Source organism: Rhopalosiphum maidis, chromosome 1 (genome assembly GCF_003676215.2).
Source record: "Rhopalosiphum maidis isolate BTI-1 chromosome 1, ASM367621v3, whole genome shotgun sequence".
NCBI lineage: Eukaryota > Metazoa > Arthropoda > Insecta > Hemiptera > Aphididae > Rhopalosiphum > Rhopalosiphum maidis.
The window spans coordinates 10,984,548-11,007,272 of NC_040877.1; the positions used below are offsets into that span (position 1 = coordinate 10,984,548).

At 26.7% G+C, this 22,725-nt stretch overlaps 1 protein-coding gene across 1 annotated transcript in view; it reads left to right on the top strand.

The window, feature by feature from the left end:
• Positions 1-22,340, top strand: part of LOC113555683 (zwei Ig domain protein zig-8-like) — a 248,019-nt gene extending 225,679 nt beyond the window's left edge. The window contains exons 5-6 of the mRNA XM_026960187.1: positions 17,102-17,270; positions 21,180-22,340. Of these exons, the coding sequence (XP_026815988.1) occupies positions 17,102-17,270; positions 21,180-21,277 (267 nt within the window). The 3' untranslated portion in view covers positions 21,278-22,340. The remainder of the gene's footprint in view (positions 1-17,101; positions 17,271-21,179) is intronic.
• The last annotated feature ends 385 nt before the right edge of the window (positions 22,341-22,725 follow it).

Genomic DNA, 22,725 nt, shown 5'->3' on the forward strand with positions numbered 1-22,725 from the left:
TAAATGAGATATTCAAGAGATCGTACACATTGAGTCATAAATAATGAAAGTTTTCTAAATAAAAATCCGAACATACTATTTTACGACGACAATGAACCTTCATTTTTTTTGCCTTTTTTTTGTGTGTTTTTAATATCACTCTCCAGTATACTTTCCCGCGTTATTTAAGTTGAAAGAAAAATATATCCCTGAACCAAACTTTTGCTAGACATGTAACAAATAAAAATAAAAACCAAATCCTCGTAAATAAAAATAATGCATTTTTTTCGCGCCATAATATTTATGTCGAGTGAATTGTTTTTCACATATTATTGTTTACGTAGTAATGCGATTACAAAAACAAAAGGACCCCACTCATTTTGGCTTAGACACGAACTCTAACGAGGTTTGGTTTGCAACCGCTCTCTGGATTTATTTTCATTATTTTATTTTTTATGTTTTTTTTTTATTATCATTTTTTTTTTTACCATTGGATTGCAATTGCCTTGAGTTTCCCTTTTCCAGTGAGCCAGAAAATTAATTGAAAAGCAGATTAGCCTGAAAAAAAATCACATAATTTGGTGTGACAGTGATTTTAAACCATTATTAAACCAATATTGTACATTTCAATAAGATTATACTAATTTGAGACGACTTTAAAGAACTAACAGGTTGTCAAATCTTGATAATATGACTTTTTATTGCATTCCAAGGATACTAGATAGTTTTTAACGTATCATTTTACTTATCGGTATTGCTTCAGGTCGTTAGTATAAAAAAAAATGAATGAATAATTAAAATGAAAAGTTTATATAAGTAATTGCTAACTAGTGAGTAATATATTTATCAGGCATTCCATTGATTCGGGTAGAGACATAGAATACATTCCAGAACGCGGTTTAATATAAAACGGGTGAGCAAGACTTGTAGCGCTACATAATTAAATAAGCAAGCTATATCCCACCAGCCGTCGCTAACAAAAACGATACTATAATACAAAATTATTTTATTCATGAAGCATCCAAATCAGTAATAACTCATGAAGCAGATTGTTTCAAGATCTATATAATTCGATTTTTAAATAATGATTACAACAATCACTATTATAGATAAATAAAATAATATAATATTATGAGATATCTAAATTATTTTGACGTTCATTGATTTTTATCAAAAATTTAAAAATGATTTATTTTCTTACTGTTGAATCCAATGTCGAGTTTCTGCTATCTATTTTTCATATTTTTTTCAAATCATAAGCTATAATGCTGTATAATAAAAAAATTAAAACTAATAAAATTAGAATTAGAATAATTATTTATTAGATTTAAAACAAATTGTCAGTAATATCGATATATTGTTTTAAACTAAAAAATGACTATCACATTTACTATAGCAAGACACTGTTTCATTGAAGACACTCTGTTTCTGACCTTTTAAAATCACCGTGCTTATTTTAAAATGTCTATAAGGTTTTATCACAATATTATACCACTCATTTTATCGATGTCTATAATAGTAGTATCCCCCCCTCAAAAAAACAGGACTGGCGTAGAATGCTTAGTCCACGGTCCACATAGCACATTTACTTTAAAACTGTAATAAACGGGATAAGGCTGCATCTATATAAGTAGTTAAATAGACGTTTACCATAATATAGTTAATATAATATATGTATATATCACTAGTGTCCTTTATGTGTATTATTGTTATAACTGGTTTATCTAATATGCGCACACATCGTATACCTATAGATAGATAATACATAGTTCATAGTTCATTACCAGTGACTTTGTAAAGTGATACATCACAAAACGCACTAACTGACATTATTTTATTATAATGACAAATAATACAGCAGTTTCGCTACAGCATAATATGGAATACTTTCACAACATGTCTATAATTATTAACGTATTTAGAATATTTAAAATCGCAATTTTTTTATTTTTTTATTTATTTATTTTTTTGTTTGTTTGTATATAATATGTAAACACATATATTATTGAAGCCTCATCACAATGGCTCTAAACTTTATTGTTCTTTAGAAACTATGTCAGACGTTTAGCGTAAAATCTTAAAGTACAAGAAACCACCTGTTTTGTGATGTATTCAACTTATAACCATATTTTTTTTTTATTTTATCTAATATTTTTAGTAACTGTGTATCCCTTTTCGATGTACAATATAGATAAATATAGTTTGCTTAGCTAATTACATTTTCCTTGCCTATTACAAATTTATTATAAAATTTAACTGCTATTTTAACTACTAAAACTAAAAACTATTTGTTTCAAAACACATTGATATATTATACAAATATAACATATAATTTATTATTTGACACTGTTTTGATAAAAGTTTTCAAGTGCTTACATACTACATACTTGGTTTATTATTGATAGGTAACTAGGTATTTTATACAACAATACATAATTATAATAAGTCATTATTCGGATTATTTTGATCTATAAAATAAAATTTCTGATAAGTAGTTTATATTTTAGATAAGTAGTAAATCAACATTTTTTGAATATCCCTGTACTCTACTGAACTTAAAAGTTTAAATACTTAAACTACTTACCCGAAATCTAATTTTCATAGTTAAAAATACTCTGAAAAATGACTACAATTTTTTTTTTTGTTAAATGTTAACGACAAAAAATATTTTAAAATAAAGAGTATTTTACATGAAATTGATCATCCTATATATTATTAATTATAATTAGAGAACACGACTAACGAAAATAATATAAAAATAAAAATGTTTTCGTATAATATTTCGGAGGGTTGTCCTTTATCAAACTTTGGCGTGTACCTACAACGAGTACGGATTTGAATTAAGGTCAATCAAAAGTTTTTTAAATTTAAATAATACATCAAAAACTTAATAGGACGCTTAACCCGGGTGTGTTGTTTCTGTCTTACAAACATAAAACATAGCAAATATGAGTTTAACATGACCAATTTAATATTTTAACCTTTTACTAGAATAAATTGACCTATCATCACACTAAAAGATAAAATAATTTAATTACATCATCAAGAACACCTTATAAGCTATTATTAACATTTTAATTTTAAAACAAAATAACTGTATAAAATATTACAATTTCAAAATGATCATAACTCACTTTAAAATTAAAAAAAAATCTAAAATAAGTATAAGCTGCATGTGAGCAACACAGAATTGGTTCCGCTGAACGAATATTTGCTATGTTGTACATTTTTGATATAGATTTCACATTGAAGACATTCTTTAATTAACCCTTATTGTTTATTCGGTTTCCTGTTAAACTCGAATTTATATTTTATGATAAATATATTGAATAATACAATAAAATTTAAATACACTTAATTTAATAAGTTATCATTTTATTGTTTAACTGACAGCTTCCTTATTCCTCTCAGAGCTCAACATTTTTTTATTTTTTTTTAAATAACTTAAGGTCATTAAACAAAAAAACATTATATTCTATACAATAAACGATAGTGTACATTAGATCTCCATTATAAAATATTATACTCTATTAAAATAACTATTCATATGTCTCTACGTTAATGAATAATACTTGTGAGTCACTGTAATGTGATGGTTCAAAAATAACAAGCCAGTACGATGCATACTTAAAATAATTTTAAAATCTTGGTTATAAACTAATAAATGGATACAATAATCAAGCTAATGTTAAATGTAATTATGTCACTTAACATATTATTATAAACATATTTCATACTTAAAAACTTGATTTAATGAAAAATTACTAATTTATTAACTTTATTTTCAATACGTCATGATAGAACTATTGCACGATTCATGAAATATTATTAAAAAGTAAACATTTTTTATATACAGTTAGCGGTGCTGCAAAAAAATCATTATGACATTAAAAGAAAAAATTAGTCAACTACTAAAATGATTATTAGATATTATAGTTAAGAGTAATTTATGATAAAACAAGTACATCATCTATCTAAATAAAAGTGAAGTTCACTCACTAAATAAACATGAATTCTCAAAAACTACTTAATCCATGAAGCTGAAACTTGGTAGGTAGGTAGTTCATAAATAGGAAACGTCAGATAAGAAAGGATTTTGCAACAAGATCGAATTAAAGGGATCTGAAGGCTGTCGTAAGTTTATATTAAAATCTTTTTTTTCTGTTATAGACATAAAGATGAATTATTCTGTTTTAAATCTGATTAATCTGGGATAATCTTTATAGTAAATACAATAAATATAATATACAGTTTATGATAGCCTTAGTGCCACCTTAATTAGAAGATAACATTTATAATGTTTTATCAACCTACTTATTTAATGCTTCATCGCGGCGCATTACTACAAGTGCATTGCAGCGCTTCAAAACACATTTGGTTTTTAATTAACTAGTGAATGAGTGACAATTTTTTTCACTGGTCACGCCGGGTAATTCAGCTAGTATTATTGTAAAAACCAGTAGTATATGATATTGTTTTAGATTTTTCTTGTATCAGTAGTTTTTTAGTAATTATATGCAATTATCTGGAAAACTATTTAAAAAAACTCCAATAACGACCATCTAAGAAAAAACATTATATGTGAAAATGGCTTCGATAGATCGCGTGATTATTAACAAACGAATACAAATCTGAATACCAGGTGATCATATAAACTAAAAAACAAACTATTAAAATTTAAAAATATAATTTTTTTTTTTTTTTTTTATAACGACTTAATATTTTTTCAAAGAAATATTTTCAACAAACTTAGAGTATTTTTAAACAATTAGTGTCTTTTGTAAAATGAAAGAAAGATTATAATTGTTAATTTTTCTTGATTTTAATAACTTTTATTCTATAAATAATTACATTTTACATACAATTTTACTGCAAAATTAAAACAATAAAAATGTATACACAAATCCTATTTTCTTTGATCAGAAAATAAAACGTCGTTCAAAAAAATCCATAGTCATGTTATGTAATTTAAGAATAACTCGTTCAGATAAAAATATGTAAATTTTACTTTGTTTACTACCACTCGCATGAAAATTGTTACACAACCATATATATGCAACAATGTTTTAAATAATGACGATTTGTGCATTACAAAACTAAAGCAATTCTTTTATATTTATACCTCTTTATCTTAAACATTGAGGATTACAACATAGACAGCAAAATGCTTGTTCCTGATCTCGTGCAGATTGTGCTTAATGCGTGATAAATTACACCAATAATACTATATTCCTACGAGTATTGGAAAAATACATAGTTCAAAATTCAACGGTAAATAAAGATGTAAAGCTTCCTTTTCACCTTAGCCATATTACATCGTTGACTGCAGATACATGGTTGTCGGTATTCTAAAACGATGAAAAACTTTCTTTGCAGTTTATTGTAAGTTTTTGTTTTATTTCAACACGTAAAATAGACCATTTGTGGTTATTGCGTAACTGGCTCACGGGAGATTTTACCATATTATATATTAAAACTTACATATGCCTGCTAACAATATATTGCTTTAGCCAGCACATATAAAAGTGGTTGTGAAAAGTTTATAGTACGTGTCTACGCCATGCGTAAGGCATAAAAACGAATTTTTGATGAATAATGATATTATATGAATATGCTAATAGATAAAATATGTAATACGAAAATACATTCAAATAATAATTTTAAAAAAAATATGGTATTTATTTTTCCAGTGTATTAATTATAAAGTATTATAACTACTATGCAACTAATGCTTATAGTAATAGTCTTGCTAACACATTTCGCTTGAAACATTATTTTTATACTATGCATATATTAAAATTATGTTGTATTTTAAATTCAAAAGCAAAATTACACCATAAAATAAAAATGTATATCTGACAATAACATTATTCCATACCATTTATCATTGCTACCTATTATTTTTTTAAGAAATAACAAAATACCCACAGCATTTTGATATTGTGTTAAGTTGTCAATACTTATTAAAAAGTCTGTATTTCTGTTACGTGCAATATAATTTATTTAGAAACAAATATGACCAAATGTCCATTTAGTATTTATCTATATAAATTATCTTAACGGATAACCAGTATATGTTTCTAATAAAGGGCAAATATTGGTTGGGACAACCGAAAGGAATAGAGTGTAAATTTCACCTACCGTTTTTGTATTGAAATATTTATATCGGTACCTACTAAACTGAACCTATCACTTGGCCTTTTGAACTTTTATATCCTATAGTATTTACATTTTAAAGCTATCTATAAAGTCAAATTATAATTTAAGATAAAATAATAGTCTTACAAACTTTTCATTTTAATAAAAGTCCGATTGACTACAGCGCTTAAAAACTTAAAGTTATAATAAAAAAATAAAACAAATGTAAAACCTAGAGCATAATCTGCAAGTTATAAGAGAATTATGTACATAAATATTTTTTTAAGCTTTTAGTCTCGGATTATTTTAATGTTATCATATACATAAACTTGTTTAGTATTAAGGAAGAAAAAAATATGTAAGTGAAAAATATCAAACATGCATTCAAGATAAATATATGATCGATATGCTTGGATTATAACTAACTAATATAAAAAAGTACATGTTATTATTGTTGGATTTTAATTAAATTTATAATTGTTAATAATTATTAACAAATATACTTAAGTATACATAGAAATATTTAATAAAAAAGATGATGATAAATTAAAAAGGACAACTTTGATATAAAGAAAATTAAAAAGTGATGAGAAAAATATAATTATACAGAAAGTAAATACAATTAAAATTAAAATAAAGATTAGGCTAATGAAAAAATACTTATATTTGAACATATTTATCGTATGAAAATTAAAAACAAAATAAAAGTATAATAATTAATGAGATTAAAAGGATTTCGAAATTAATATGCAATACGAATTAATATAATATAACTCATAATCGACGAAGTGAAGAAAAATAAAAAACTTTCAATGTATAATTGAATAAAGTGTTAATAATTATTAAAATACAAAGTAATTTTGAATAAAACGGCGGTAAGTACAATAAATAATACATTAAACATATAATTGTTGAAAGTCGTATCATGAACAACAATTTCAATTGATAAAAATGAAATTCAAACATAAAAGTAAAATATTAAAGAGTAGGTAAAGACGATTTCGTTTTGAAATGGAATTAGTCGAAGTAGAATGACAGATAAGATGAGTGTAGATGGAAAAAAGTTTAGTAAATTTTAAAGGTAAGAATGTTCTGTAAAATTAAAGAGTTATACAACTCCAAAGAAAATAGATTTGAAAATTTTAAATGCCTTTATGTATACAGATTTCGGAGAAGATACTATGAACTAAAACTTAAAAGTTAAAACCGTTTTGTAATTGATTAAACTTGTGTGTATATGAAGGATATTGAAAAACAAAAAAATACATTTTTATATTAATTGGAAAATAAAAAAGTATATTAATGGTGTATGGTTTCTATTGATAAGAAGAATTTAAGAAAAGTTTCTATGATAGGAATTTAAGTTAAAAACATTTTCAGCGACATACATTAAAATAATAAATATAATATTATAAATTCATTAATATTACTGTTATAGACATTTACGTGAAAGCAAAACTTCAATGTCAATATTCATTTTTTTAACAAACTAAAAACACCCATTTGCCTATAATTATTTTTGTACAAATCTTAAGTGATCAAAAAGTAGATTGGTTTTTATAAATTATAAAAATTATAAAGTTATTTGTTCGTACTATAAAATAATAAATCATTTGTTACCACTTTATCAAATATTTGGCTTATATTAAAAATTATACCTACTTATATCATTATGTTGATAATAATTTTTAAATTCAAGTTTAATTTTTTAAGGTTTTTTTCATTTCGATAAATATTGATCTCTATTATTATAATATATTTATGTATTTCACATTTAACGATAAATAATATAATCGGAATTTTAATGTCACGTGAATAGCAATAATAATATGAATTTTATGGATTTAGATAATGAAAACAATGAACTCCATAATATAATATCACATTTATTCAAATTGTATCAACAACTAAAAAGTAATATATTATATTACGTAAGAACCAAAAAGGTGGAATAATAAAGACTGCATTGTTTATGTTAATGATATATGGGTAGCCAATCACATGTGAATTAGAATAAAGGGAAGGAAAAAACAATATAAGGTCATAAAATATTTTATTCCTTGGGATTTTTTGGGATATTTTTGGGAATATTAGAATATTATTTTTCTATAAAGGTAATAAAGATGAACCATATTATTTATCTACTTAGCTGATCATTTTTAGTTCTTCTTTTGTATTAAATTTTCAACAGACCTAGGTAACTAAAGTAGTTTAGCTTTGATGTGTTTTTATCATTTTGAATATGTTTTTGTATGAATCGATATAAAATGAAACTAAAGTTATTTTTCTGATTAAAAAATTATAGTTAGTTATTGAACCTTTAATAAAAAAAAAAAAAACATTTTAAGCTGTAACAAAACACGTGCAAATACCATTCCAAAACTTTAAAATGTATGTCGATCAAAATTAACCCGGTAGGATAAAATTTTTACAAATTGTTTATGGTATATTTAAAATTTAAATGTTTCAATTATAAATGTATTGTTGTATTCAAAAATTAAATTTCATTAAGGATGCAATAAAAAAAATAATCAAGAAATGAGTATAAAATTGTAATAATTATGTTGATGTCTTACAGATAGTCAATTGGTAAATAGTCATATTTTGAGTTTATTTACTGATAATCTCATCCATAAATCAAATTATTCAAAATCATAGTCTTATATTAAAATAAAATAAAATTAGTTTTACTTATTTATTACACTTAATACAATTACAATTTACAATTTATTTACAACATTTAATAATGATTCTTACAGTCGATATACTCGTTTTATTTAATATAATACATATAGCCATCTTATTTATAGACTTTCCACGCAATATAACGCATAAATATAATACGATGTTAATTCTCATACACATATAAATAAATAGTTACATTATAATAATTAACTAAGCTCTTCAGATAATATTTAATTTACAATTTTATAAATTAAAGTTATGTTTAATTTCATAGTTTCATAAATTAAATTAGACTAGTCATATTTTAAATTAAAATTATGATTCAATTATGAAAATGAAAAATTTTGATTTAAAAACACTGTAATTATTTTTCAAATTCAATAATTTATCGTCATTTTATAATATTATTAAATATGAAAATATTTATTATATTTTTAATTTATAAATTATAACTCATGTGATTTAATTAAATAAAGTCCAAATTATAATCTAATATACAAATAGGCCCAAATTATAATGTTAAATATAAAACTCTAATTATTAATTATTCTTATAAGTTTTTTAATTGTTTTGCATAAAATATAATGTTTCTACTAGTATAATTAATAAATTAATTAAATATACAAAGGAGTAGGCTTTAGTACATTCCCATCAAGATTAATCTATATAATGATATTTTATATATCTAATTAATAATTTGGATTTAAATTTAAAACAACACAATTAAAACGTAATTTATAAACTAAAATTCAATTTAATCATTACATACTAAAATTACAAAAACAAATTATAAATAAATTGTAAATAAATCAATGAAAAAAGTGTATTTCAAAGATTCCCCGTAAAGCTTAGTATAAAACCAACCTATTATAACAATATTATCCAACAGACATACTTCTTATTCATTTAATAAAATATAGTAGTAAATTGTATCAATTTTTAATTTGAAGTCATTAATTTACATTTCTAAACTACTAAAATATTTATTTACATTCAAAAAAAAAACCTTTTTTTTTCAAATTTTAAACTGTTGTAGCTAATTTATTTTCATGCTGGTTTTGTAACCATTTAGATATTTAAACAAAAATGTATTTTAAGTATTATTATTGAATTTATATATATACTTAATACAATACAGTATATATTTCTTTGAAAATAATAAATTCTTGTAATTCTAGAACAACTAGAAAAAATAAAGATCCAGTGGAAAATAGTAATTTATAGACACTAATTCCAGTCCATTACACTCCAATCACGTTTCACAATCATGTTAAACGTTTGGGTATTAGCACAACCATAAATGTTAGATCACTTGAAATGTTTTAAGAAGACCATCTGTCATAAGAATTTAATGTATGAGTAAAATTGTATTTCTCAATAAGATATATTTTGTATTCTTTATAATATTCTGAAATATATTTTGTTGATCAATAGTCATGTTATTAAAAGCATGATATAAATTCAATTATCTAAGATACTAGCATTTTTATGATTACCTATTTAGTTTTTAGTTTTTTAGTATAACATAAATAAGAAAAGATACTTATAATATAATATAATACTAGAATAAATAATATACTGTGATAATTTGAAAGTGATCACTGTATAATATATCTACAAGTATAAAATAAGAAAGGTTGTCATAATATATAAATTATTTTGAATAATGTAATTGTAACTCGTTATCATATTATACATTTTTTATTATGTGTTTATATTTTAAACTACTCGTATGCTAATTGTAATAAAATATAAAGAAATTCAATGATAATAATATGATCTTTATTTGTTCAATTTGTTATGTAATTAAAATATAATAAATTTAATACAATTTGACCCAAGTTTTATATACTTTATTTGTAAAAGTATACGTGAAATGAGACCTTCCACGCATGATGGCACATATGACGCCATATTATACGATTTTTTCATTTCACAATTTTTTTCAACACATTTTTTTCTTAATTTTCTCATTATATTGAAGCACATTAATATTTAAAATAAAATATTAAAAAAATATGTGCATCAAGAGGTTAAAATAAAATAATTTGGAGAGTATACATCATCCAAAAATGTCCTAGAAAATTCATTCAATGAATTTGTTTAGAATTATTTGCTACATTTATTTATATTACATTTTTAAAATAATTAAACAACATAACTTGCGAATATTTTAGGGGATCCAATTCATATTCGATTACATATGACAATTTGATAGGTAACGTTTAATGATCATTTAATTAGACTAACAAGGTCGAATACATTATGTGGTTCATTTTTAGTTTTCAGATTATTGAAATCAAATAAGAGAAAAAATATAACAATTACATTTTTTAATAAATTATTACCTTAACTTACCTAACTGTATTCTAATTTATTATTTTGAAATTATGTTTGATAGTTTTTATTATAATTTATAATACAAGTATTTAATTAAATAATAATCTTTAACACACGTTGTTTTAGAACAAATACATTAATTGCTTCGCTCAGAATCTAAAAGTAATTATCAAGAACGAACGCATTCCCTTTAACAAGTTCGTGTTGTATAAATATATAGGATTACACGTTGTGTAAAAGAATGGTGCAATATCTACTAATTTCAACTTATCTTAAATGACGGTGAAAATAAAATTAGTTATACATTATCAAAATCAATTATTTTATTTAAAATAATAACTAATTGATTTTTAAAATGAATCACTACTACATAAAAATAACTAATTCGAATGATAACAGCCCGAATGCTAGTTCGATTGGTATTAAAATTATGGACTACAGATAAATTCTACTTTTTTAAACGCTCGAAAATTGTTGCTCGAAATTTCAAGAAATAAATATTGTTCCAACAATGTTATTGTAATTTTATTGTAATTTTATTGAAAATATAAGTTAAAAAAATAAAAAACCTATAATGTGTTATTTTATTTACTTAGGTACTATATTTATTTTACATATGCTAGAATGATAAAAACAATGTTAAATCTTAAATATTAAATATTAAGCAAAATATGTAAAATAAGATTGGTTTTGTTTTAAAAAGAATTATTTAAATCGTATACAACTATTATCAGATTTCAATAGCTCAATATGATAAATATATTAATTTAACAAATTTATAAAATATAAATCTGTTCAATATCTATAGTATTGGTTAAAATTCAAAACATCACTCTCTATTATAAATGTTCGACATATAAAATGACCATATTGTACATTGGACAATATGAGGTACATGGCCAATAATATATATATATATATATATATATAGAAAGAGAGAGAGAGAGACTTGGTAAACATTTAATATTTTAAATAAAATATGTACTATTAAAATAATAAATAATATGAAATTAATACCCAATAGTTTTATATTATTACTATTCTATTTTATTTGTTTTAAGATAATTTATATTGATACGTGAATTATATAAAATATATTATGTTACAATTAAAAAAATACCATTTCTAAAACTTTTTGCACTAGTTATAAAATTTAATTTTAATTTTTAAGTTAAAATATTTTATCCTAACTGTTAATGTGTTCTGGAATGGCCAACTGGGTGACTGGTGACTCACTAATCTTTTTTATTCAACCCATTTGCAATTTTTAGATTTATTTTTAATGTTGTAAAAAAATTCATGAAATATATTTAACACCCAAACCCCTAAAAAAGTAATCAGCGTACTGGTGTTACTTTAAGTCACCTATTTCACGTTTCTACCTATGAGGTTTAAATTGATTTTACTCCATCTGCTTCACCTGATTCACATCTAAAATGTTTACATTAATTATGTAAGGAATATTTGTTTAATATATTTAAAAAAATAGTTATTAATTTTTTTAATTTACATTTAATTAATTACATTATGAATTATTCATTTTGTTTAAAATCTTCTATTTTAATATATTTATGTATACAGATTTTGTACAGTTATAATTAATTTTGAATGATCACAAAATTCAAATGAAACTATTTTTTGATCCGGCCCGCGAGCGTTTTAAGTTTTGAAACATGTCCTTTGGGTTTAAATCACTTTTATTTTGCAATCCCATTTATGTATCAATATAAACAGATTAACAAGTATAGATATTGCATAGATTCTATTTTTTTTTTCTTAAATCAATTAAAGGGTGTATAATTTGCATATAATACGTATCATTTTCAACATTATTAATAAGATCGGTAGGTAGGTATTTACTAGTTATACTTTTATAATGGATATACACGTATTGTACTATTTAAAATAATATTTCCCAATATACCAGTATGTACTATTTGTTTCTATAAAAATGAATCGCCGTGTAACGTTGACACAACATTCGTATTGACGTTCAATAATCATAAAATATCAATGAATTAACCACAATCACACATCGGTATTATTTAGACTTCAACGTGTTTATAATTTAATTGTTCGTATGTATACTAAAACATTGCTACGATAAAAATGTATTATTTATTGATCATCGAGTAAAATGATTCTTTAATTTTTTTATAGCACCACTAATTTCTCGTTTCATGTTTGATTAATTATAAATGATCAACTTTAATTTTATAATTAAATTATAAATACGACCATTTAAAAAAGGGTATAATACAGGGGAATCAAATCTCTCTCTAAAAAAAAAAAAAAAACGATAGATACTATCTGGTTGAATTTCTGAAATCAAACGCTGACATATTACTGAAACAGAAATAACGGCTACACCATAAGGACATAATGCGCTGTTATTTTTTTAATTTTCATCTATTATAGCTGCTCAGCTACATGCGTTTTGTTTGATAAAAATAACATTAAAAAATGTAATTCATCTTGTTTAGCTTTGTTGTAGAATGTAGATCGGCGGCAAGTAGCAAATAAAAAACGATACATACCGATCGCTTGAACGATATAATATCTGTTTGAAAGTTTAAAAGTAATATATATATATATATATAAATGCGTATGTGGGCGTATGCAAATTTATTGATTTGAACGCACTGAAAACACTAGTGATACAGTTGAGGAACAGATAAATGCACAATAATAATATTGAAAACCTTAATAATCATAAAACGTGAATTCGGTTGGTTCTATAATGCGCATACGTAGACAATAAAAGCTAATAAGATGCGCATAAAATCAAATCGCACCAGTGACAGTGTATTTTTGATTCGAAAACTAAAGTATTATTAAAAATAACATATACAAAATATATTATACAGACGAAACGAAAATATATTTTTCTTCCAAACGCGTACGCCGACGAACGCGTTTACTCAGCTTGCGCCGCAGCGATAGAATATAATACGCGCAAGAGTTTTCGATAAATTCCTCGGCGACAAAGGCGAACCCAGCCGCGCAGTGAGATTATATATTATATTTATTTTTTTTTAATCGTTATTATGAATGTATTAATGCTTTTTTTGCTCCTCCCTGCGCTTTTCCAGCCGGCTATAATCCGACTTGTTTACTTTTTATATTCCATTTCCTATCCTTAATGTCACCGCTGACGCGGCGCGCTTTTATTATTCTCACCACGGCAGTCACCAGCTGCACGGGAGGGGTTTGACAGCGTCGGGAGGTGGATCGGGCTATATACTTCGTCACGCAAACCGAGCACGGGAGAGCACGACGACGACGACGACCACCACCACCACCGCCGCCGCCGCCGCCGCCGCCGCCGCCACAACCGTCAACACCGCCGCCAACGACACAGCTCTGTATGATTTGGCATCGCCACCCGTCGAGACCCGTTAAATTTATATAATAATGATAATATATACTCACGACCATCTCATAAACCCCCTACCACCACCGGACCGCCGCCCCGCCCGCAGTTCTGCCAAACCGTCATCAATCTCTAGTCCGTCGCGCCTACACGCGCTACAGCCGCGCCGGTATCGATATTATTATTTATATCATATTGTTATATACTCGGTCGGTACGATTTCAGAGGGCTAAAGCGCATAATATTATGTATCCGCATAACGGCGCATAAACCGTATATACCGAGACAGGTATAAATATATATATATATATATAAACAGTATTGTAGATGCGCGTACAATAATATAATAGGCACCTATATACACAACATAATAATATTACATTATGTACTATATATACATATATGTGTGTGTGCGTGTGTGTGTGTGTGTGCGTAATATCGTGGAGGTGCCGGTCCGGACGCGCGTCGGATATTATATATCAGGTCACAAAATATGGGTTTATCGTCAAGACCTTTTTGCTTTTTATTTTATATATACACTTACAACTACACACACACACACACACACATATATAATATACCTCTCCTACTGTAACCGCCTCGAGACGACGACGACGCTCTTGCCAATATCACATAATGCCCGCAGTACTACACTATATTCTTTACATCTCTGTATATATATATATATATATATATACTCGTGTGGGCGCGCGGTGCGTGTGTACGTTTTATATCCCCAACGTCCGGAGACTAATCACCCGTGATGGCCCGCCTCCGCCGAGCTTAACGACGGCCATACGCATACACACTGCACGCGATGCTCTCGGTGTCGCGCGACCACGCGTCTCTCCTGTGCGACCGTCCGCGTCACGGTGGCGACGACGAAGAAGACGGCGGTGGCGGCGGCGACTATATTATCGTCACGTGTAGTATCCATTACTAAACACACGCGCGCGTGCGCCGAAATAATCGTAAACGTATTAAGTGGATATTAGGTGTACGCACGTACAGGATATACGCACCCGTATTACACACACACACATATATATATATATATATACGTGTGTGTACGTCTAATGCACCGTATACGTTATTATTATTATTATTATTATACGCCTTTCTCTCTCCCTCGCCATTTACAACACGCACACGCACACGAGTCGTATTATCACGTACACCTCCGCCGAGCCGCCCGTCGCACTCGGCGCGGTGTACCTCGCCCGACGTGTCGCGACCCGTCGACTTGTCGCAGTACTGTTACTGTGTACGCGCATAATAATAACAATAATAATAATGCACATTACGCGCGCTGCATCGCCGCCGCCCCGTTTAACGCCTATATATCGGCGGCGGCGGCGATTATATACGCAATTTGGCGTGTATTCGAAAACGCGTGTTTGCGCGATAACGAAACGGTTATTTCAGCCGTTATACGCGTATACATATATTGTATTACTCGGGAATAGTTATTTTTAAACTTCAACCGTATATAACGTTATAATGTAGTACGCGCATCATATAATGCGATGTCACACGCATGTATATATATATATATATATATGTCTGTGCCCGCGGCTCGGCGGGCGATATACTCGGGACGCGCTTGATAATATATATATATGTGTGTACGCTCGTCGCCGCTGTACAGACGTTGTTATCTATCTGTACTGCGTGTTATTATTATTATTATTATTATTATATGGTGACGGCGTATTGTTAAATGTTATGTTCGTTTAGAAAATGTTTTCCACTACAATATTATGCATTATATCGAGCCGCGTGAACTTTCGCGTTTCGTCATCGGTATATATTATTAGGTATGATAATAACGACATTATAACGACGTTATTTATTACGCCCGCGCACGCGTCGTTACGATAATATGGTGTTAGCTGGGGTACTACGGGCAGTGGCGTGTAAAGAAATTAATTTCGGGGGTGGTCAAAAAAAAATGTCCATTCTTAAATTCCGATCAACTATACAATCAAAATCAATTACCGTATCAACGATACGTTTCGGGGGGGGGGGTTGAATCCCTACCCCCCCTATATACGCCACCGATTATAGGTGTATGACAGCGCTCGATTCGGTAGCCTAAGACAATCAAACTAATATTATTGTTACGCGTACGAGTCGCCGTGGAGAGCTGAACGCGGTTCACAGAGTATAATAACACGCGAATGATATTTTTATATTATGCAAGGCGTATTATTATAGTCGTCACATGGGCGGGCGATACGTCGATAAGTGCACGTGACGTCTATTATCGATAGATGATTTATGTTATAGTTGGATAACATTCCGATACGACGATATAATGTGTTATAGACGAGTTTCGGTGCGGATAAATCTTTCCTGCGGTCGAGTTATTCGACGCGCCCCGAGAAAATTGTTTTCGCGTCGACTTATTCAACATGCGATGTCTAAGTAGTTCGTTTAAAATACACTCTATATTCCGCACGATAAATAATAATAAATCCATATTAAAGTATACCGCGATGTGTTGTGTATACCGTTATATAATATGCACACTATCGCGGTGAGCTTATCGTGATTGTCTTCCATTAATCCCTGGCTTAATTTCAGGAAATAAATTACGACTCGGCCAGAGGCGGGGTGAGTGTGATCACCGAGAAAGGCGAAGTAACCACTAGTTATTTGCTCGTACAGAGAGCGACCGGCACGGATTCGGGAAAATACACGTGTCATCCAAGTAACGCAAATCCTCACACCGTCGTTGTACACGTTCTTAACGGTAATTATTGTGAACATATTCGACAGATCGATCAATTCCCTATCGATCGATTATAATAAATAATTATATACTATATATAGTACGTTTATGAATATCATTATCTGTATGTATTCTAATTCTTAAAAATTAATTTTGAAATGCCGTAAAAACAATGAATTATAGTATAATTATGTTTTCAAATTTCATGTTATGTATTCAGTAAAATGCGTACAAAATATTGAACCAACAATGTTGTTTTTAAAATAATTTATGCATAACTGTGGAGCTTAAAAATACCCACATGCAAAAACATATCAACATAAACATGACATTTACACAATCAAACGTTTACATTTGTAAAAAATCAACTTTCGATTATTACCATTGCGAAAACGTTCACAATTCAAAAACTAATTTACGTTCAATCATTAATTAATATTTTTATATTTATGTATATAAATAACAAATATTAATATAATATAATCTAATCATAAAAGCTAAAAAAATATTAAATATTATTAAATCCGATAGCAACATATTATATTATTATGACGGCATATAACGTAATTTAGTGACGGATAATTTTATTTTGAATTTGCATCCTAAACATAGTAATTATGAATACTCAATATATACATTATACTATTAAAACGCCCGTACAATTGTCCTAAATCTACAAAACTGTAGAATAAAGTTATATCTGTTAAGTAATATTTCTAAATTTAATTATAATGGTAAGTAAATACTATTCTCGTTATTTTTTTAATGATTATCATTTATACCCATTGGCCGGCGCATTATATAGGCATTTTCGGTACATCAATGTGTAGGTGAACAATCTACTACGCAATTTTCGGTAAACGAATTTATTAGGGGACGACTATCACGGGACAACTATCAACTATCCTTGTAGACACACGTGCAATACTACTGTTGTTTAATAGAAAAAAAAACGAAAAATTCACGGATTTATATTATCTCAATAACGGAGCGATTGTTTTAGTAATACCCTACAGTGGAGTTTTCGTAATGAGTCCATTTACTCAGTTATAGACTCAATAGTGATATTATAGTAGAAACTCCAATTCGATGTCCAATGAATTGTAATAAAAATAAATGACTTTATAAGAAGGTAATCCAATTTCTATTTTGTCGGTATTATTTACTGCAAAAAAAAAAAAAAGAAAATCGAGTATTCTAATCATTATGAATGGATATTATTATTATTATTTGTTTCGTGTGTGTGTTTATGAAACACCATTGGGAAAAAAAAAGAAATAAAAATATCATTTTTAAGTGATATTTTATTATTTACGATACAATTTGGGAATTTTATGGTTACTACGTCTAATTATATATTATGATGATTACTTTGCTAAATTTATAATCTACAATTTATATTTTTTTTTTAATAAAACTTAGGTATTATGCAAATATTAATTTTTATTGGCATACATAATTTAACCAAAATAAAAAATCTATTGAAACTCGATACTTTATTTTTGATATATAACAACACAAAAAGCGTAGTTATCATCCGAGAGTTTAAAATGCTTAATATATCTCCCTCATAAACGTCCATGTATATTTTATCGTACATCTGTAACAAAACTGTGAATACCTCATCAGAATAATACACTTTTATAACTTACACTTTTTGTATCAATGCTATTGAATAATAATTGTATTAATATTTTTTACTTTTACTTTCCAATTTTACTACGTAGTATAAAATTAAATTAAAAAATGTTAAGTATTTTTTTTTTTTTTTAATGAGATTTTATAGGAGGATAATGAAATAAAAATTTGAGTAATGCATCTATAATGCGGACACCAATAATACCTTCATACATATCTATAATAATGTATTTAGCACATGCTATATATTAAATATAATATACTACCACTCGGTATAAAACTCTGTTATCATACTTATTCACTAACCAAATAAGCCTTCCTGATTATCTCCTATTTTTACAGATCAATAAACTGTATTTCAATCTTCTCAAAAATTTCGGAAAATAATATCTTATAAAGAATCAACTCAAAAATAAATGAAACAAAAATTATTCTCATTTTTTTCATCATTGAAAATGATTACACTCTTAAGAAAAAATGTATAATAAGTTTATAAATCTAGGTTTACAGCAAACCTATCACAGTCCAGTTCACAGCCACAGTTTCTGACAACATATAGCGATGACCTTGTCTTATTATGATATAAACTCTACTACAAAAAAACTCCAAAACATCCAAACAAAACTATAAAAATGATTTAACTTATGGTAAATAAAATAAAGTTAATTCACGCATATCACTTTTACTTTCAACCCTAAAAATATTCCCACCACGGTCTTTCCTAATGACTGAATAATCCCATGGTTACTTCTGTTAAGTACTTAGGTTTCTACTTAGATCAACGATTTACTTAGGCAACACACATACAAATCAAAAAGAAATCCTTATACCTCAGACTTCACAATTCAAGGCAAATTATACGATAAAAAATCTCTTAAAGAAGCAAATTATTATATATATATATATATAAACAATTAATACGTCCTACTATGACTTACGGCATTAAATTCTAGAGAACCACTCCAATTTCTAACTTTGACATATTTCAATGCTTTCGATCAATAAATCTTCGATTTCTCACAAAATATGTCCCCTGGTATGTCAGCAATACATTTACATCATGACCTCGACATAGCAACAATACCAACACTTGCATCCTATTATTATACTAACTTCGATAAAAATGTCTTAAATCACTCAAACCCTCTCATATCCAAGCTACCTCTCTCACAATACCTGACAACCCTCCCCTTCGCCTTGAACACAAGTGTATTATTATGTGTATTGTGTACATTGTATTTTTTTTTTATTTTCTACCGTCATTTAATAAAATGATATATTATAGATATTATAGATATTATGTAAATACTTATTACCTATCAAATTAAAATTTACAAATATTATGATATTGCAAATAATTACATATACGATTATTCAAATAAATAACATTTTTTTAGGTATTAAATAAATTATTTGTAACTTATCATTCACATAAAACAACTTAACCTTTCAAATAAACTAATCAAATCAATTTTTTAAAATATATTTTAAAGAAAAACATTTAAAAAAAAGAATGCATACTAAATACGTATAAATAAAATTAGATCAGTATAAATTTTAAATTAATTAAATCGATTATGTTAAAATATGTTTTACTTTCGCATTAGTTATTATAATAACTATATTAAATTATGTTAACGATATGAAATAAAATTGTCTAAAACTTTTATTGTTGACAATGTTAACATACCTACTTATGATTCTTTTTTTTAAAACAGTAGGTTAATATTATGATATTGGCATTAAACATAAGTCATTTATTGATTAGTGAGTATTCTATTATCGTTACCTAGTTCTATTAAATGTTTTTTCTAACCACTTCTAAATCACTACTTTTCTTTCACTATTGTAATGTTATTATAAGTATAATATATCCTTTCAATATTGCACTCTTTTAGACTTTTTTTATACGACATTGACCCACCTCTTTTGAGAGTGACCCGTGATATTTTTCCGTCGGCTTCTCGCAGTCTATAACTAGTCTAATTGATGCGTCCTCCTTGCCATTGTATTCCCTGACATTTTATAAAATAATTGACAGGTGTCATTCTCATTCTCTCGTGTAATTCTCATCAAGTACCTAACCGCATATCCTTTTCCATATTTTATTTTCTATGGTATTCATTCTCCTCTCTATGACACTTATGGTTATTCATGGTCCACGGATCACCAACATGCGTTAGAATGGACTTGAGTATTATTATATACAATCTTATTTTTGTTCTTTTTAAAATTTAAACATAATTTTCTATTTTACTTACAATAAATAACTTGACTATTATATGATTATAGGAGAGCATCCGGCGGCTATGCAAAAAGGTTCAAAGCTCAGTTTGAAATCTTCACTATCATTCCTCAGCGTCGGTTTGGTGTTATTTATTAGCACGTGATTTAAAAATTGTAAAATATTATTAATAAATTATAAACTGTACAATACTAAAGACATAAACTAAAACTTATAAGTTGTACAATTATATTATGTAATATTACATTATAATATATAATCATACCTTTATGATTTTCAGTTATGGAATGACTGTATACTCAAAGCGTTGTTTATATTATAAGACTACCTATGTAGGTATTTTAAAAGTACTCAAATTAAAGGAAAAAAAACAAATTCCAAAACTATAGGTATGATATTTTGTCCCCAATATTTTTTTTAACCATTTTTTTTAGTTTCGTTTTTAAAAATGTAAACCTGGTCTATTTATTCTATTTTATATGGAAATTCTTTTAAAGATAAAAATAATTGTACACTTTAAACAGTATTTTGTCTTCCAACAGTGATAGTTATTTTTAACTAATTGGCACAGTGATGCTAAATACCATTGAGTATTAATGTATTATTGACCCAAAGAAAAAAAAATCATTATCAATGAAATCCATATTTCAAATGTATCTTATTATATTATATAAATAGTTAATAATTTAATGTAAAAAAAAATATCAAAATTGGTTCTTAAACAAATAAACAAAAAAAAAATAAGTGTCTTGTCGATGTCTGTGGCTTTAATTAAATACATACCTTGCGGCACCACATTCATTCTGTTTTTGAATACTGTTTTTTATACATTTTCCTCATTAATGTAAATATGATTATTTTTAAATCATAATATTGTTAATATTATAAATTTATAACTGTAGGTAAATAATATTAAAACGCCTTAAATTTAGTTGGTGGCCAGAGACGAGGTCACAAACACACAAGTACCTAAATTCATTTTTGGTAACTCTATTACTAAAATACTTAATTAGTTCTGATCTATTATTATTATTATTATTACAAAGCAATTTGAGAATCTGTATAAAAACAAATTAAAATTAATAGATTTATCCATTATTAACGTGGTTTTATACAACTTCAATAAGTTTAATGAATAAAAATTGTATTAAAACTGCTTTAAATAATATAACTGAAAACGATATAATAATAGATTTTATATTCAAATAAAATGTCCATGATAATAAATTTATAAGAAAAACTTAAATATTTTATTTTTATTCGTTAATTTCTAAAATAGAATAATTTATTTAGTATTAATTACATTCTATTTACGGCCTTCTACTGAAAATACTATTTAAATGATCTTCAGCCATCAATAATTCTATTAGTATAATTTAATATATTATTAAAATATCTATTGTTATAAGTCATATAACATACTTGAAACCAATAGGCAATAAGTACATTTTCGTTATTATAAAATAATATATTCGTATTGAATATAACGCCAAATTCTATTCAACAATGGAAGATTTAGTAGGTCTAGAAAATAATAAATATTACTGCGAAAAACAAAAAGAGTATTTTATAAAACGAATTCTACACATTGCT